The 20145-nt window shown below is 44.3% G+C and overlaps 1 protein-coding gene across 2 annotated transcripts in view; it reads right to left on the bottom strand.

Annotated features, from left to right (window-relative positions):
* Positions 1-18513: 18513 nt before the first annotated feature.
* The window catches only part of TG (thyroglobulin), a 211619-nt gene continuing 209987 nt past the window's right edge, over positions 18514-20145 (bottom strand). For both annotated transcript variants that reach the window (XM_030553857.1, XM_030553858.1), the window contains exon 48: positions 18514-18902. In XM_030553857.1, coding sequence (XP_030409717.1) covers positions 18781-18902 — 122 coding nt within the window. In that variant the 3' untranslated portion in view covers positions 18514-18780. The remainder of the gene's footprint in view (positions 18903-20145) is intronic.

Here is a 20145-nt window from a genome sequence, read left to right as displayed (position 1 = left end):
GCCATTACAATGAGATTTTTACAAAAGAAAAGCTTAAAGGTCATGTTAAACTGAAAACTTCTGATTCAATCAGTTGCGACTAGCAACTCCATCATAAAAACTCTGCATACTGCCAAGTATTTGCATAAGAGACTATCTCTGCCTCTCCTTCTTCCTCTTATTTCTCTTTCTCTGTCTTTCATGAACTATTCATTTAAACCAACACTTCATTTTTCTTCACTGATAGATGTAGCATTAACCTTCAAGCACTATAGTGCTGCGGCTTGAGAGTATTCAGATATTTGAACGTCTGGATTCCTTATGCAAAGAAAAAACAATAAAAGAAAACTTTATTGCCAACTCTTCCTTAAAAGGATCTGATTCACTAACTACTACGCAACAGCCCAGCAAGTTTTAGGTTCTCCTTGAAGTTTTAGATGTTAATAACTACAAGCTTTTCTGAAGTGCAAGCAGCCTCCTCTATCCCATGCCTTATGCTGGACTTTGGGAACAATTCCTGTAGTACTTGGTGGATCTTTTTACAAAGAACATGTTGTGGTATGGTAGAACAGTGCAAACTATTCGCAGCGGGGCCATGAGAATTACAGCCTTTTGGAGGATTCAGTCAGGGACATGAAATCAACTGTTTGGAGTAAAAATGCTATGGGAGCAGGCCATAGTCATTATCTGTTCTTCACACTGGTCACCAAGACTCCATATCCTCTGTGGTGATTGTATTCAGCAAAGTTCTGCCCTCAAACTATAGATTCTGCTGTGATGTGCAGGCTTTGCATACCGAGCAAGTGGAATGTTGGTCTCTAGTGGAGTGGATAAGAGATCTAATACTATGGGTAACAACTACAGGAGCACCCCATTAGCTAGCACAGTAGAGGACTGTGGTTTTTGGATCCAAAAGGTAAAAGTTTTAGCCCTAGCTTTTGTGGTTACAAGTGATTTACACAATAATTGGGTTTCTGTCTGCAGGCATGAATTTCACATATAGCTGCCATAGAAATAGTGGTTCCTACCTACTACTAAACCACTACTGTTTAAATCACATCTGAAGAAATAGCAGCCACTACAGGCTGCAGCCACTAGAGGGTGACACGCTGTCATATTCTTGAACAGTTCTGATTCCATCCAATAAAGGGCAGTGGGGCACATATATATGAAGCTGTGTGTTACACTGAGTAAAGGCTACAAAATGTTATTTGAAAAAAGCATTCTGTACTTCCAAAAACAATGCATAAGAAGGGCCCAGTGTCTTTACTGGTGACCTGTTAGCTACTGCCCTATAAGGAAAAGGGTTAAAAAAATTAAAATAATGTTTTACAGTATCATGACTCTTCCCAAGATAAGAATAAGGGTGTGTGTGGGAAGTATGTTGGTGTCTCTGGGTATGTAAGGATATAAAGATAGTTAAGCACGGGAATAGGCTTCCACTGGAGGTTGTGGCATCTCCATCACTGGAGCTTTTTAAGAACAGGGCACACAAACTCCTGTTAAGGATGGTCTAGGTATACTTGGTCCTTTATCAGCACTGGGAGTTGGACTAGATAACCCCTCACGGTCCTTTCCAGCCTTACATTTCTATGGTTTGAGACAGCTATAAATATATGTATAAAACTGCTTTCTTATTACAAAGCATAATGACTTTATTCCTGGCTATGATTTTCCAGAAGTGCTGTATCTTGGACTCAGAGTTAAATTATACTAGCAAATGGCAGGAAACAGTCATTCCAGCCAAGTGCAGCATTTGAAGAGACACTGCAAATAGCAGCTATTCATTTATATCTCCCCACGCGATCGTAACAGCTTCAGTTCAAGACGATAATTCAGTTCCATCATGTCACAGGGCTTGGCTGCGTGACATGCAGTTTTGGAGGCTGCTTTGGCATGGGGGATTTCTCACAGTCAGGGGCATATTCACTCTGAATTGATTGGCCAGGTTAACTATTGGAAGGCTGTGGGGGTGCAGTATAAGCTCAATTATCTGAATAGCAGGGGGATACCGATTTTATTCGGATAATCAGGAGTTCAGATAATTGAGAGGGCAGGAGCCGTTTAGCAGAAAGTGGCCTCTCCTGCTGGCTTGTCCTCCTCCTTGCCGGTGTGTGGGTGTGTGTGTGTCTCTGCTCTGTGTCACCAGGACCACAGCCTCCCTGGGCCCCCATACCCTGTGCCTGAAGAGACTGGATGTCACTGGCCCTACAGCAGTGCAGGGAGCCTTCGGCAGCCCACTGTCCTGGCCCTGTTCACACACTCCCATGACAAGAGGCTGCAGGTTCCCTGCACTGCGGCAGGCACCATTCAGCAGTGGACTCATCCTTCTCCTCCCAGTCCTGGCTGGGTATTTCTGTTCTATTATCCAAAATGCCATATCATCTGAAGCCCTTCCTTGTCCCCCTGCATGAGATCCATGTGGCAGCATCTCACGTAGCTCGTGCCCGGGGACAAGGAAGGGATTAGGATAATGCGGAGGTGTAGCTAATAGGGTTTTATTTGAAGGGGAGTATAACCGTACAGATACATACACCTAGCACAGCTCTTTCTCACTACTCATTTGGCTGGCAATCTGAAAAAAGCCAGGTTAATAATGCCGCTGGTTTAAAGGAGTCATGACACATATCCCTCTCTCTGCTGCAAGCTAGTGTCTGTACCTGCCTAGATGCTGCTACCGATCTCAGCCCTCCTCTCTGCCTTTTGGCTGGCTCACTCCCCTGAGAGCCTTCAGACCTGCACACACAACCCTCCCCAGAGTCAGTGAGAGCAGGATGCACATAAGCCAAAGCAGGGCTTTGCCCAGATGCCCTCTTGCATTGGCTTTTATGCTTTTTGCAGTCTTGTTATTGCTAACCCACTGTGTCTATCTCTTAGCCCCTTTTCCTTCTCCCTCCCTCACGGTCCCACTCTTATTCTCTGGCTTCCTGCTCAAAGACCCAGCCTTGCTTCCAGCTGATATCAAAGGGAGAATCGCTATTGCTTGTGATGGGAGCAGGCCCAAGTTCCTTCTGACTATCTATTTACTTTGACATCTTGCAAACAATAATAGCCTTCATGAATTCAAGCTGATCCCAGCATAAATCACTTGCTTGGCCAATTACAAGAAGCCTTCCTGATCTGGCTGGTTTACAGTGGTCATAATTTCACAGGGAAGAACTATTCACGAACAGTGTCTTCAATGTATTAGGCACAAACAGGGGTTTCTGTCCAATACCAGATGCAGCACAGGGTTTATAGCTCAGCATATTTTCTTCCACAAACATATTGTCTGTGGCTGTTGTGGGAAAAAGATCAGTGAAGCAACAGCCCATTAGCCTCTCAGGAAGTTTTACAAAGATTAAAAATCCACATTATGCTACCGTAAAAATTGCACAGACAGGTCTCATTTTCCACCCTGAAATACAAGATGTCACTCTCCAGGGCTGTGAGGCCAGCACCTTTCACCAGCTCTAAACTCACTTTTTTACTAGCACCAAATTTACTTTCCCCTCGCTGTTGAGTCAGCACCGTTCAGCAGTACTACATTTACTTCAGGGGTTTCCCCCCCTCTCGTGCTATTTTGTATTCAAAGTCATCATAACATGGGGGGTGACATTTCATGACAAATGAAACAACTGCAAAACTCAGCAGCTCCCCACAGTAGAAGCCCAGAGTAAAATTGCAAATTGTTGCCAAAGATTTTGTAGCAGAATCCTGAAGGGACAGTTGTGGCAATTTAGTCTTGTCCCTGGAGTGTAACTAGAGCCAATGCCAGCTCCACTATGAAGGCTAGACAGTCCAGTGGCTGCATCCCTGCCAAGTGGCAGTGGTCTGATGTGGTGGGAGCTACCACCTCCTCCCCGTTTTACTGCACCTCTGGTTGGGTCGATTGTCCCCTTTTTGCCTCGTGGAGCAGCATAGCAAGAGGGGAAGTCGAGTAGCGTAGGCCGTCCCTCGCTGCCTTGTGCCTGCCACCCAATCTGAAGCAGCAGTAGCACAACCAGCCCCCACATCCAGGGGAAAGAGGGTAGAATGTGTATTTGTGGTAGGGGACGGGAGGGAAATAACACTGGGGAAAGACACGACCTGGCGAGGAGAAGGAAAACCAGACCAGAGTGAGGGCAAGTTAGGGATAGACAGATTGCGAGGGAGGAGCGGAAGAGGATGGCACGGGGAAGATCTTGTGCTATAATGGGTTAATCTTCAACAGGAAAGCTAAAGCTGACAGGACAGCCATCAAGCAGGATTGGTTGAAGTGCTATACTTCCTGTTGACTCATAGTGACAGGAACTCACTGCAGGGACTGAGGCCAGGTCAACACTAGAAACTTTGGCTGGTATAGCAAGGTGGGCTGGGGATGATTTTTTTAGCAATATTTCTATCCTGGTGTAACCCTTCTGCCCCTCTGAGTTGGCAGCAACAAGGGCCGAGTTCAGTATTCAGGGGTTCCATTTCAATAACACAATGCATAACCGGCTCGAGCCCCTACCCAGTGACCTGGGACACTGACATACCACCCTCTCCCCGCCCCGCCAGGTGCCTCCAGGAGGCAATACTTCCCCTCTCGCAAGCACGGAGTCTGAGTGTAGCAAAATCCTTTTAATAAAGGAGGGAAACAATGTGGCATCATGTTGGAGAAACACCACAAACAGGATTATAACACAAACCATAAGCAAAAAACCCACCTCCAAGTACGTCTGGCAATGTCCTTTACCTCAAAGTCCAACAACCCGAAAGTCTCTGGTCAGTGCCACCCCAGAGTTCAAAAGTTTATTTGCAGAGTTTTACACACACACTCCCCCAGCCTGGGTGGAAATAGGGGAAGGGTAGGCTACACAGGGTATTAAGGGGCACCTTACGTGGGCCAGGGCCAACTGCTCCGCCTCTCCACGCAGTTCGGCTGCAAGCCTTCACCACTACCAGCTCTGCTACACCAGCTGTGCCGCTCCTCCAGCTGACCTGTGAGCCACTCCAGCCATCCCTGTAAACTATCGACTCACTGTTCCATGGGCTGCTCCAACATGCTGCAAACTGCTCCGCTCTGCCAGCCGCTTAGCGATAGGTCTTCAGGCTCCCCCACTAGTTAACACAGCACTCGGTGATCTCAACTCTTTTGGTGATTTCAGTTCTTAGTAGGGGAGCCCTGGTGCTGGTGCACCATTGGTCCAACATGAATACAGCTCAGCAGTCTCTAGATGGACTCCTAATGGAATCAAAATTAGCTCTACTCTTTAACAGTGGAGAGAGGAGACTGTGCAATTGGTGTTCCAGGCCCTCAAAAGGGCCCATACCATCAAATACACACACCAATCCCCAACCTATCTCAATTCACTGGGTTTTGGAACCCATGTTCCTTGTCTAGCAAGTACTATTTAATTTAGGTTGAGCCATTTCTGTCACAAAGCAGTCTCATAGTTCGTCAAACACATAATTAGGGTGACAGCACTTTTTTCCCCTCCTGCAGCAATAACAAAGAAATTGGGGATCCCAGAGCTGTCAAAATAACCATCCCAGGCTGCCGTGGACTTATGCTAGGTGGGGTGGGTGTGCCTATGCAAATACCTGGAATTCCATTCAACACTCCCTGAGATTCTTTCCACATTCCCCATAATTCACCACCAGATGTCAGGGTAGAGCTCTTCCTGACTCTGCTTAAATTAGTAAAAGCCCTAGTGGACAGAGTTAGACCGGCATAAAAGGGTTTTCCCCCAGAGTTTATTCTCAGGGAACCAGCATAAACTACACTGGCAAAAGCACTTTTTTTGCCCCTTAAACTGCACCTACATTAGCAGGGTTTGTGGTTATAGTTCTCTAGCAAACTTTTTCTAGGGTACACTTGTCCTGAGACAGAGAACACAGCATCAGTGCTGTGTTTACTAGTTATTGCTTCTTATTACTTAACTGGATAAGTTGCTATCTGAGGCTGTCAATAAATTATGTATCACTTTTTTGGTGATTTTCAAGACCCACCCACCATTTGCAAAACTGAAACAAACACACATAATGAAGGACCCACCTTTCCCCTCTGCATTATGTAATTTATGGACAACCCCTACCCTACAGCCCGCCTCAGTCATCAGTGAAATACCAGATGTGAACCAATGTGGTGAGGAAAAGAGCAGGTCATGGACCAGGTGGAAGGAGGAGAGAGAGAGAGAGAGAGAGAGAGAGAGAATGGTGGGGGAAAACACAGATTGAGCTGAGGGAGGGAAAGTTTGTATGGCTGCTTCCATCTTGGCCCATACCAGAATTGAACTGATGACCTCCAAAACTATAAGAGTATGGCTACATTTGAAATCCTACAGCAACCCAGCCACAGCTGGGCTGTTGTAGCATTTCAGCATAGACACTCACTACAGCAATGTGAGGGGTTCTCCTATCACTGTAGTTAATCCACCTCCCAGAGAGCAGCAGCGGCTCCAGGCACAAGCACTACAAGCACATGCCTGGGGCTGCAAGATGTGGGGGGGCACCTTGCCGGTCCCTGCGAGGGCCGCAGTCAGGCTGCCTTCTGCGGCTTGCCTGCAGGAGGTCCGCTGGTCTCCAGGGATTCGGCAGCAATTCGGCTGCAGGTACGCTGAAGCCGTGGGACTAGCGGACCTCCCACAGGCAAGTCGCCGAATCCATGGGACGGCGGACCTCCTCCAGGCAAGCTGCCAAAGGCAGCCTGCCTGCTGTGCTTGGGATGGCACATAAGCTAGAGCTGCCCCTGCCTCAGAGGTGGTAGAGGTCAACAGACGAATTCTTCTGTCTAGACCAGGGATTAGATTGGCATAGCTACAGCTCTCATGGAAGTGGCTTTTTCATGCCCCAGAGAGATGGGCTATGCTACAGTAAATTCCCAGTGTAGACCAGCTCTAACTCTCCACAGCTTGAGCTAATGTAAACCCACACACCTCCTGGATGTGGTGATCTGTCCCCTCTAGTGGCACCGACACCACTTAGAGATGAATGTGTCTGCTCTACAGCCTTAGCTAAGAAGTATGTAGCTTTTAGCTCGTGCACTAGAGGCTCATATGCTGAAGTCCCAAGTTCAATCCTGCCTGCCAATGACTGGGGTCTTAGGTGTTACACTAAGAACCAGATACTCACTGTGGGCAGAGTGGGATGGGGATGAGAAAGGGTCTGTAAAAGACCCTTGTCTTCTCTAGGTTGGGCATAGCAGGGAACATGAAAAGCATGCTGACCAGTGGGTTACATGTGTCTATCTGTAAAATGGGGAGAGTAAAAACTCTACCTCAAAGGCAGGAAAAAGCATCATAAGGCTGTGACTTTAAATGGGGGGGGCACTTAAAAAAACCTTAAAGGGGCCTCATTGTCAGGAAGTATTGAGCTCCTGCTCTCATCTTGACCTTGAGACCCTCTAGATGGAAGGTGGTAGGTAAGTGCCATATATTACTATTAGCTAGGATTGCCAGGCCAAGTCAGGAAAAGCCCCACACACCTGGGAGATACCAACCAAGGTGCTACTTAGAACTTGGCAGCGCCTGAGCTGTAACTGAGCATAGTGGCGGAGGTGTGCCAGGTTGCCTAAGGCAGCAGAGCCTGCAGGCTAAGTTCTGGGTTGCTGACAATTTGGGCCTTGCTGCTCTTGCAAAAAGGGAACGTCAGGCACTTTGTCTGCCAAAAAATGTTTTGTCAGACTCAGGGGAGCAAAAACTCATGTGAAGCCAAATATAACACAAAGCAAAAGCTGGTAAATTAAAAAAACTAGGTAATAGGTTAAGTTTGCCTGCCCCAAGCCCTGCTGAAATCCATGGCAAAACTGACCGATGTCATAGAGTCAGGTTCTCAATACAGCCTTCCACGGAGACTGGTGCAGTTCTACGGACTTTCAGGGGGTGTAAGGGAGAGAATTTAGACCAGTGAGTCCTAGAGCCCTATTGAGAGCTAAATATAGCCTGTGAGCTCTATTTTTATTCATACTAAATATTTATAAAGGAGAAAACGAGGTTTAAATAGGGAACTGGATTCAAAGGGGAGGTTTTCATGAAAAAGGCTCTCTCAAAGGGACACCTGCTATGGGAGAGAGGGTGCTGATGACACATCAGCAGAGTCATAATTCCTACTTCAGAAACACAATCAATACTATGGGTGTGACTAGTATAAAGTCATTGACCTCAGTTGTGCTCTGAGGACTGTCCAGAGCTAATCTGTTGATGAGTTTTCAAAGGCTTTGTGTAAGGACCCACAGGGCTAGAAGGTGGGACCATGCGGATTCTAGACCACTGAAATCTCCACATCACCACAGGAGCCTTAGGCTAAGCTTTTATGGGAGCACTTTGTGAGGCTGTGCCCAGTGGGACATACCACCCAGCAGGACCTGAATGGCACCACCTCACAGCCCACTGGTTGGCTGACGCAAATACGTAAGCCAGGAAGTCATGGCAGGGAGTTGTCTGAGCAACAATACAGGCTGTCTGCCTGTCTTGCTTACTTCAGAGCCTTGTGAATGAGAGATCCCAGACTTCGACTTCTGATCCGCCTGGTTTATTCTCTGCCTTACCTTGGACTCTGACCTCCTGGTAATTGGACCCTGCCTGCCTACTGCTGCCAGACTCCTGTGTAGCATTTTATTTTGTTTAAAGTGAATTTTGTAATGTGGTATTACACCACTGTGGGTTTGGCTCTGGTCGTTATAGCTTCAGGCTTAACAGAGTGAAAGTCACCTCTGCTACTTTCACATTTAGAGTCACTAGGAACACATAAACGTGCAGGGTAATGACCACACGTACGTTCACCAGTACAAGTCTGTTTTACAATGTTTATTAAAGTTATGATTATCCAAGCATAGAAATTCTATACAGAGCCATGAACAAGTTACAAATACAGTTATACTCACATCTTTAACAATAGTGTTAGGGTCTGATGTCTCTCTCATGGATTGGTCATCAGTAGAGGGGTGGTTCCCACTAGAGTTTCCCATGAGAGCTCAATTTTCCTAATCTAGACACCCTCTTATAGCTCATTAGCATTTCTGCAGACAGTGCACTCTGTGGCTAGGGCATGTGTTAGAAAAATGTGATTACCGGCTATCTTGTAAGCAAAGATTACTCTTCCTGTTAATTTTTCATAATATCACCCATTGGTGCATCTTTTCGCATAATCTTAGGGCATCAGGTTATTCTTTGATCACTTACTTTGATCAGAATTTTTTTATCTCCAAGGCCTAAAATAGCTAAGCTAAAATCTTGCAGGGCTCAGCCTACAAGCCTTGTGATTCAGCCCCTACTTACTTAAATATCTAATACATGATTATTCCCTCGACATACTGATTGATCGTATACTTCTATAATCCTATACCTTAACTCTATTTAACATACAATGGTTATATATGACATTACATGTTAGTTAATCATAACTACACAATAAATGAACAATAAACTAAAATCGCTGGCTACATCTGGCCTGTCTTGGACTCTGACTCCTGATTACCATTCTGATCACTAGGTCTGACTGCCCAGGACTCGGTCATGACACTTTATCCCCCATTTAGTCACTTCTACTTGCAACAACTGAGTGCAAAGTGGTATTAAAAGGAGATTTGGGGAAAATATGCCACTGTTAGTTTGACATCACCATAGTACGGGACTGAATGAAGAAATTCTGCCTCTGCATGCACAGGATTGTGCATGTACATTTGAGGGCATAGTTTTGCAGGTGATGAAAGATTTACAGACTAAGGGTTTTAAAAACTTCAGAGCATTCAGTCTTCTGAGATTATTTTTGGTGTAGTTTCTCCCCAACATGTACTTCTGCTTTGAAATAAGAGATGTATTCGATACCAGGCTTGTTGTGAAAATTGAAGTACTCTCTACACTTGCGGTTGCAGAGTATTTGCATAGCCCTGTTAGGGCTCATCATAACAGCATCTTGCAGATATAGAAGACCTTTCATCCCAAAGGTGCTATACAATTTATACAAGGACTCCGCCACCCACCAATGGGGAAGAAAATGCTTCAGAACCCTCTTTTTATCTCAGGTACTCAGTAGCCCTTTAAAGAGCAAGGAAGGAGCTGATTGTGCCCCCCTGCCCACAATCTGGAGTTTGTGCTCCCCTTCTTCCCATATGTTCCCTCTCTTAGCAGGTGGGAGATGTGATAGAATTCAACTTCCCAATGGGTAAGATGACTGTGTAAGGTACTCTCCTGCATTGTTTGTACTCAAGCAAAGCTGATCAACACCAGAAGTTGTTGCAAAGAAATCCTGGAGATCTAACATGGGAAACTGCCCCAGTGTCCTTAACTCACCTGAGCTATGAGGTAGAGATGGTCTTGAATTGAAAATGCCAGATCTGAAATTCCCTGAACTTTGGGGTGGGTTAAAATGCAGATCCAAATGATGTATTCTCTGGCCTATCTCTGCTATGAATGCACTGCTCCACCTGCTAATGTATCCACTAGAGAACCAGTCCCTTTATCTTTTGGTCTCTTCATCATCATACTCCCAATTACAGGTAGCGCAGTGATCTCATCTCTTCCTATATTTCCCTTCTCACTCACTCCCACTCTTCCCATTGCTGGTCTCCTTTCAGTTCAGCTCTCCCATCGCCTTTGCTACCACTACACCAGCCATCTAGCATAGTCTGTCCAACACTTTAATAATTGTGCTCCCCCTTTTAAACGACAGTTCGGAAGCCATACACCTCTAGCCTGTGTTTGACCACCCTTCGTATCCTAACTACTGCTACTTGACTTCCTGCCCAAGTCTACAGAGGGACTCAGGTGCCTAAAACCCGGCTGTAGGTACCTGAGTCCCAGTTCTAAGCACCAGTGAAAGCCACAATCCCTGGTTGGCGGTTGCCAACCCAGTAGGTGCCTAAGCTCACTCAGCACTTATGTTCTCACTATAAGAGTTCTTCAGGTACCTAGGTTTCTCTTTCTGGGCATATGCACTGCTGTTCCACTCTAGGCATCTGGCCACCTGTCACCTGCCTAAGCCCCAGAACAGGTCATGAACCCCTGGAAACACAGACATTCTTCTAGCTCTCTTGCCTCTGGGGTATGATCTGACAGGCAACATCTGACCATTGAGCATTGCAATGCTGGAGTCCGTTTGTGGATCTGAGCCTCTGTCTCCAGCGGCTCACACACTTTTTCATCTCTGTTGTGCATTGCAAAACACTTGTATGAATGATGCATTATACCATTACGTGGTGTAATACAGTTGTAATATTTGGACTGCCACATCATCCAGAAGGCTAGTGCCCTTGTAATGGACAGATCCCACATGATCCCACAGATACTGACTAGCTGAGGCTCAAAGCTCACCTCCCTGGAAAGCTATTAATAACAACAACAATAATAACGTTTCATGCTAGAGAGCTGACCAAATTTGTTTGGAAGGCAAGGCTTTTCATTGGAAAGGTGCCTTTTTTTCAGTTTAAGCATTTTGTGGAAACTTTTTATTAATGCCTCCTGCAATGGTGTTTTTCAGTGTAGCCACTTGCCTGGGAAGAACTGGAGTGACACCCTCCAATTCACTTTACATAGGCCATTGCACAGCTGTTCAATAAGATTTTTAAAGCCAACAGGGGATTAGGAGGCCCAGATCTCCTTAATTTTCCATGGATTGAATGTGCTAATTCCTTAATCACACCCATAGCTTTTAGGTAAATCCAAACTTGGCTGGATTAGATCCACTACCTAAAGGACACAGTGTCATGACTTTGTTGTTTTGTCCCTTAGTAGAGAGTGCTGCGTGATGGCCTATGAGGCAGCTAGGTCGGTTCCGAAAAGATACCATCTCTTAGCATGAGATAATGCATGAGAATCAGCATCCATAAGAGAGGGGAGATATGCTTAAAACAATAACATATACCAGCTTTCATAATGAGTCAAGCTGTGCTGTGGAGCGTGCTATTTTCCACACCCGGCCATATAGCTAGGCTGCTAAACTTCTGAGTAAGCTGTTTGGCAGGGGCTCTGATGAAAAACTTAAACCATCTTTAACTCTCTGTAGCTGCACACCAGCTCTCATCGAGGTTTGCTGCATTCTAACACTGCTAGCATGGAAAGGTCTTTTCCCGGAAATTCCCTTAAAGCCTGGAGTGAGGCAGCTAGAAAACTGGGAGGTGGCGCTCACATCAGTATGACTGAGTGTCGTTAAAGAGGAATCAAGCATGTATGTCCAGGGAGTCGGATCATCTGGGTTTTGCTGAAATCAACGCCATGGAAATAAAAAAAAAAAAGTTAAAGTTGTTAGTTAATCTCTAACTCTTTTTTAAACTGAGTTTTCTCTCTGTCTGCATCTTAAAACTTTTTTGGGAACCCTGCTATGACACTGGCTCTCTGCTCAAAAGAACCAATCAGAACCAGGAAGGGATCTATGGCTTTGCAGGTTCTCTTGCAAAGTTTACGTTTGCTTTTCATTATGTTGCCAGTGGGGAGGAACAGGGTTGGTGGGAGAGCCGCGGCACATACCTCCACAGTTACTACTGTGTAAGTCTCTGCTACATACGTTACAAAGGATACCAAGGTGGTCTTTAGTACAGTACAATTGCTGGAGAGCATCTACAATGGAAGAAATTTCAGCTACAGCAATTACAGCTGCCATTTGGCCCAGGGAAAGAAATCAGCGCCTTTGCTGGCTTTCTAGAATAGAATCTTTCCCAATATGCTTTACCGTTGCCTAGCATCTTCCAGACAAATGTATCACAATATGTGCCACGCCTTAATAGTCAACAACTTAAAATGCAGATACAATCCAGCCTCATGTACCCAAAGCCTGGATAACTTGTCTGTCAAATATGCTCGTCAGATGAAATTTCTCATAATTGAGGGGTCAACTGAGAGGTGAATTTTTTCAGGGGGAGGAGGGTTAGTTTCAAGGCGGTTTTCACTTTTGATAAATTGTAGTTGGTTTTTCTTTTCTGGTCATGTTATGCCTGGCGGTGTTTTAGTCTCCGATCAATTTCAAATTGAAATCTGAGGATCTCGACTACTCAGGTGAAGCAATAGCTTATGCTCCATGCTCTGCCATTGATTTCACTTGGGATACTGTGGAGTTAATTACTGCTCCTCCTGGGGGTGGGGACAAAATCAGGCCTACCACTACAGTAATGAGCTACACTGTACTATCCATGGGTACATTTATCTGGCAAAACCATCCCCCCCTCCATGGCAGAGAGTCTACAGACTTGGGCTCACACTATGGCACTAAAATTAGCTGTGTAGACATTCTGGATTGGGATGGAGCTCAGGCTCTGAAGCCTGGCGAAGGAGGTGGGTTTCAGAGCCCAGGCTCCAGCCTGAGCTGGAATGTCTACACTGCCGTAGCACAAGCCTGATTCTGGAGACGTGCGATCTGAGATGTGCTACTGTGGGGGGTTGGGTTGTTTTTGCCATGTAGACATACTCTTAAAGACTGGAAACAATAGGCTCAATTCTGCTGCCATACCAGTCAATGGTAATGTTCATCCTGACTTCAATGTGTTTGGGCTCAAAAGTCCAGGTGGGAATGGAAAAGGGGACATGGGGATGGGGGTAAAGGACTTGGAGGGAAATGGAGTGGGTGGTGTATTTGGTGAAGTGGCATGAAACTGCACTCGTCCACTGCCTAGGAAGGGACCAGAGGGCAAAAGAAAGGCATGAAGGATGGATAGTGTTGGGGACATGGAGGGTGGGATGAAAGGGCACAGGAAACTGAGTGGCATAGCAGTGGGACATGGAAAGGAGAAGAAAGGGAGTACAGGGCTCATAAGAAGTTTGGCGCATGATAGGACTGATGAATTTCATCCAATGTAAGTGGAGTATTTTTTGAGCACTCAGCCACTAATGATGTCGAGAAGCTTTACAAAATCTGATTCTTACAGGTGGCCTTTCTACCAAATGGAAGGTTGTGCCTGTTACTCATGAGGCCTGGCCAGAAATCAGGTCCGGGGTACAGATCAAACATGCATGGTCGATAAGACTGAGATTGGGAGGGTTGGAGCTCAAGCTGTGGCATTTGCATCTAAATTCAAACTTCCCACAGGGAGCAGAGGGGAGTTGACCCAGCATTTTGACCCATGCTAGAGTTGGGCAAATAGTGGGGGGGGGGGAAACGATTTACTAACTTATTCACAAACAAGTTCATTACTGGATCCTGTCATGTTGGTTGTCCAAGGCAAGGAAAATCAACTAAAATGTTTTATTGGACCAACTTCTGTTGGCAGAAGGGCCAAGCTTTCAAGCTACATAGAGTTTTTCTTCAGGTTGTTGTCTGGTAACTAGCTACAAATGAAGCTGATTAGTGGTTCTGTTGCTGGGTGTGATTGTGAAGTTTTATAAAGAATAGTTAACTTTTGTACATCATAGCTGTATTTTATGATGTTGTGGTGCTGAATACAGTGGGTGGACTGTGTTACAAAGTGCACATGAGTAGAACGAGGATGAGCATTGTATGATATTTTTCTTTCTGGAATTTATTGGGTGTTTATTCTGAGATGTTTTATTAGTTGATTTGGGTATTAAAAAGAAATTGAGGTTATTTAAGTTTAGGAGAATTGTTCGTTCCAAAATGAGACTATGAAATAAGCCAACATATACACTGGATAAAGAACATTACTGGCTTGCATTTAGAATATATTTGTGATTTTGTAGATTTGCATATTAAGCATTTTTTTCACTACTGTGATGCCCATGCATTATCCTTCTCATTTTTGAATCCTTTTTTATTTAGCAGGAGTTATGGAATGTTGGCTCAGCTGTCAAATGTGTTTTGTTTCGTTCCCAAGGACCATTATTCTCCAAAGTGATGATTTGAGTCTGAAGGTAGTACTACATGATCTGCATGCAGCAGAAGTTCTCAAACAACAGTCCCTAGGTCACCATTGCTCCACAGTCATCACCCTGGTGGTCTGCAGAATTTAAATATTTTGAGAACCAAGAAGTCGGTGGCTGGGATGAGAGTTGGCCTGGGAGAAGGTCTCTCATATCTCTGGAATGAGAAACTGGAGAATCGCCATACAAAGTGAAACTTGGACTGAATAAGTTTCAGACAAGTCACTGCATATTTGTTTAGTGGAAAAAGAATAGAAAGAAATGATCATTTCGTTGGCAGGTATTGTCCAATAACAAGACTGTCACTTGCAATAAGAATCCTTTAAATCTTTGCTATTTAGAGTCATGTCACACAAAAACAAAGGTCACAGTAATGGAAATCAAGTGAGAGAGCTGGAAGGACCTGTTTCATTTAAACTCACCTCTTGTTATAATGAACTACTGAAGCTTCAGAGGGGTAGCCATGTTAGTCTGGATCTGTAAAAGCAGCAGAGAGTCCTGTGGCACCTTATAGACTAACAGACATTTTGGAGCATGAGCTTTCATGGGTGAATGCATCCGACGAAGTGAGTATTCGAAAGCTCATGCTCCAAAACGTCTGTTAGTCTATAAGGTGCCACAGGACTCTTTGCTGCTTTTACTGAAGCTTAGCTCTGGATCAGCCCCACATTGGTGATGAGTATATAATATAAATATGAAGCAGATCTTCCCACTTGCATCCACTATAATATGGGATTACTTGAGATTAAGTGGACAGTTTTAAACAATTAAATCTTTATGTGATATGTTTCCCAGATCACACTTGAAGTGAAAAATTAAATCTAATCACAACCATCAAGTCATTATTGACGTCTCCATAATCACTGTTAACAGAGCATGTTTGGCTGAGCTATAAAATTAAGATCTGGGGTTTCATATTTTTAAGTTTTCTGATATTTTTCATTCTGATATGATTTAGCCACACCCCATAAAAGTGAGACAGAGAAATGATGACCTAATTTCCCTAGCTTTGTATCTTTTTCTTATATCTTTAGGCAATAAATCTTTTGAGTCCTCTGTTATTGTTTTGACTGCTTATTGAGCAGGATGTTAATCTCGAATCCAGGAGTGCTATATAGCGAATTGCTGTCCTCAGTAAAATCTTTGGAAACCTAGATCCACGCAGATAGCTCTAATTGCTCATTCACTGGCTAAAGTCCCAGCAGCAAACAAAACCTCATGGATAATTTTATTATTAATGCATTTCAACACCACTGGTGAAACTCAGGCCTTTTTAGAGTCAATGAGAGTTTTGACATTGACTTCAATAAGGCCAGGATTTTACCCAATTTCCAATAAGACAGTGTACTGTATTACATACCTCTGATAGATTTGTGTACCTACAGAAGATACATGTTCACATCTTCTATAGATACCTACATGGGGATCAAATATTTAATAATGGGCTCTTCGATCTTGCAGAGAAAGGAGGTAACATGATTGAATGGCTGGAAGTTGAAGCTATTCAAATTCAGACTAGAAATAGGGCATACATTTTTTAACAGTGAGAATAATGAATAATGAACGGGTCGCGTTGGATTTTCAATCATTGACCATTTTTAAATCACAGTTGGCTCTTTTAGGAAATGATACGCTTGAGGAATTCTTTGGGGGAAGTTCTACAGCCTGTGTTATACAGTGGGTCAGACTAGATTTATCACAATTGTGTCTTCTGGCAGTGGAAACTCTGAAACTCTGTGTGTAGACCTCTTGATTCCCACCCACAACACACTCTGGCAATGCTTATATCACTTCATTATTCTTGGACATCCATTTTTTTGTATAAAACTTGCTGTTTGCAAGTTTCCTGCTTCTCTACAATGTGTTACATCAGGATCACATTCCGACTGGCAGCTTGTAATGGAATGAGTAAGAAAAAAGAAAACAAAATCAGATGTAATATTGTAGCCTAAGCATCCGATGGTGGCAACAGACGGGCAGTACCAAGTTATGAGTCTATGCTCAGGGATTTGCCTGGCTATGCTCAGAGAGGTGTGTTTCTCCTGTGATCGCCATCTTCACAGTATTTCACTAAGGGAGCCATGTGTGGTCTTTGCCTAAAGCTGAGAACTCACTGGTTGTTATGATTACAGTCAGATGTATGTGCAGAAATCCTTTTAAGAGTTATGTAACATGTAGAACATGGTGTTCCAAGCTCCTGGAAGTGAAACTGATCTCCAAGGACAGGGTTGTTCTCACAGCTAACTCAGTCCAGAATTAGAACAACTGACATCTTTCGACCTGGCCCAGCTGAGAGCTGACAGCCTAGACAAGGGACAGGCTTAGACCTTTACAAAGCACAAAAGAACCCAAGACAAAGATCTTAGATAGGGCGACCATTGGGGTGAACTGAAGTTAACACAACACCCAGGTTATGAAGAGACACAAAAAGTCTGGAACTGTATAATAGGAGAAAGAACGGCACAAGATGGCACCCATTTTGGCAGCAACACTCTGTCAGCGGGAATGTCTCATGGAAAGTGGATCCCAACTCTCTCTGCTGAACAAGCGACGTATGGGTGAGAAATACCTTATCAGACAGGAAAGAGATTTGTTCATATGTGTAGGCTCTAGACTGTGTTTTATATTTCTTACATCTATAAGCATATGCTTCCAATCCTTCGACTTGCTTCTATTTTTGAATCTTTGTCAATGGCTTGTGGCCCATCTGTGACTGCTAGCAACAAATATCCCCAATGGCCAGTGATGGGGCACTTGAAGGGGAGGGCTCTGAGTTACTACAGAGAATTCTTTCCCAGGTGTCTGGCTGGCTGGTCTTGCCGACATGCTCAGGGTCCAACTGACCACCATATTTGGGATCAGGAAGGAATTTTGCCCCAGGTCACATTGGCAGAGACCCTGGGGGGGGGGTTTCACCTTCTTCTGCAGCATGGGGCACAGGTCACTTGCAGGTTTAAATTGGAGTAAATGGTGGATTCTCTGTGACTTGAAGTCTTTAAATCATGATCTGAGGACTTCAGTAATTCAGCCAGAGGTTAGAGGTCTAGTACAGGAGTGGGTGGGTGAGGTTCTGTGACCTGCAATGTGCAGCAAGTTAGACTAGATGATCACAATGTCCCCTTCTGACCTTAACATCTAGGAATCTATGAGATGAACATCTGTGTGTTTTTTCTAAAGGAACAATCAAGTGCTGTGTGAACGGAGGTGAACCTAGTGAACTGGGAGGCAGGGCTTCCATGGAGGCAGCAAATGTGTGTGCACTATGAAGTCAAGGGACTGGGCACTTGAGTGTAAAAAGTGGGGTGTGCAGACAAGTTGGGACTTGTAACCTGGGACCAGAGCATAACTCCAGGAATTAACTCTCTCCACAGATTTAGCAACAAGTTACCTCTGCTCTGCCCCAAGGAGTTACTTAGGGAGCCTAAGGGTTGGGGTGTGCAAATTGCTGGCCTGGAGAGGGAAAGGGCAGGGCTTGCCGAGACCAGAGTGAGCTGCTCGTGTTGCCAGCAGCCAGTGGCTTTGGGTGAGTTTCCCCCAGTGGGCATGGATAAGGCTCCTTCACACCATAAGAAGCGGTAGCAATTTACCCTGTACCCCTTGGTGACCCCAAAGGGACACAGATACCCAGTCAGTTTGTCTATTTTGCAGACTTCTTGGTGCTTTGGTATAAATGCTGACCTTGTACATGGCACTGCTACTAGCAGTCCATCCCGCATTAGGTTTCCTTTCATTGACTAAATGACTTTTTTAGGGTTGCAAGTAACAAATTCTGACTTTTAGCATTTTTTGTTTGTTTGTTTTTTGCAGTTTTATTGCACACTGGTCTTACATCACAAAATACAGTTTCTTTTGGCTTAAAATTATTGCTGGCAGACTACTTTGCTGTGTTTCACTTAATAACGCACTTGTATTTACACGGAATGTTGCTGTATCTAACTTAAGCTTTCATGATCGGAAAGGTAATGCAGTAATGGAAACAACTGTGCCTGTATGCCGTGACACTGTCACACAGATGTACAGTGACATGATTAGCCCATCTAAAATATAGTGTGACATTTTATTTGCTGTAAGCAATCTTGTCTTCCACTGACTGGCTCTGTGTGTCTTCAGAATTAAACACTACACCTGATTCTTCACTGGGACTGCTTTCCAGGGATTGCTCTCCATTAGCTGTTCTGCCTGAAAGCACAATATACATAGGATTAAAATAAATGCAATATTTTTTAATTGATGCAGCATTTGAACACAGTGGGCTAAGAGCAATATGCTTCACTGATATTTTAATAACAATATTTTTATGTGGATGTAAACCTCGCAGTCAGCTAATTTGCATTTAGCAGCCCCCACACAGACTGCATTGCAGAAATTACTGAGTGGTTAATGATCAAATCAATGATCAAGGTGTTAACATGCTTTAAGTAACTGTCACTGGAATGTAAACCTTAATTTGCAGTAATTCTCTGGTGCAGTCTTGACCTTCCTGTGTCAGAAGTGGAGGTTGCCTCAAGAAGATTATAAAAAGTTGGTTTTGCTCCCCGCCCCCACCCCAAGTGTAGCTTAGCTGGCATGCTCGCACATGCTTGACATTCTGGCGCACTGACACCACATGCTTGCCTCATACTAATGGAACCTGTTGTTCAAAGGATTTGTCAAACAAAACGGTGAAAACAGAAGTAGTACAACATGTTTGACTCTAACCCTGGAAATTCTCCCAGACAATCTTGAACCACGTTTGTTCTGCTCACAAAACTAGGGGTGGTTCATTACATCTCTGCTATGGCTCCAAACTGTCTCTCAAAGCTTTAGGTGAACATTTTTGCTGCAGTCTGAGAGCCCACAAATCTACCTATTGTGCAGGAGGGAGAGGTTTCCTGTGCGGGATCGTAGCGTTAGTCAGTGGAATTGATCCTGTCGTGCAGATGGAATTTGAAGCCCTTGCAACTATCCCTGGATACCCACAAACATTCCATGGCTATTGTTTGTGGTTAATTTCAAGTCAATAACACGGGCACTGGAAAAAGCCATATAGTACTTTCCATTATGCATGTCTCACTTCTGGTTTTGGTGAACCCCATGCAAACTCATGGGAGTAATCACGAACCTGAACACAAAATATATGTGTGGGCTCACTATGAAATTCAACCCAGAAAACTCAATTTGTTGAAACACACACCATTTCAAATTCTGTCATCTGCCTGAACCCATTTGAACTGTTCCCTACATACACAGTTTGTAAACCAGTTTCAAATCAACCTTGGAAGCGTTCATACAGCTTTGGTTACAAGTCATTTACAATGAAATAGACTCAGACTCTTCTCAATATCTTGCCAATGGCAATGCTAGTAATGAAATAATCCTTTCCACTATTTATAGAAAGAGTGTCAATAAATTAACTTCAAGTAAAGATAATAAGACACATTTA

This window comes from Gopherus evgoodei, chromosome 2 (assembly GCF_007399415.2).
Source record: "Gopherus evgoodei ecotype Sinaloan lineage chromosome 2, rGopEvg1_v1.p, whole genome shotgun sequence".
Taxonomy (NCBI): Eukaryota; Metazoa; Chordata; order Testudines; family Testudinidae; genus Gopherus; species Gopherus evgoodei.
Note: the sequence above shows the minus strand (reverse complement) of the source record. Positions and strands in the feature narration are given on the sequence as shown.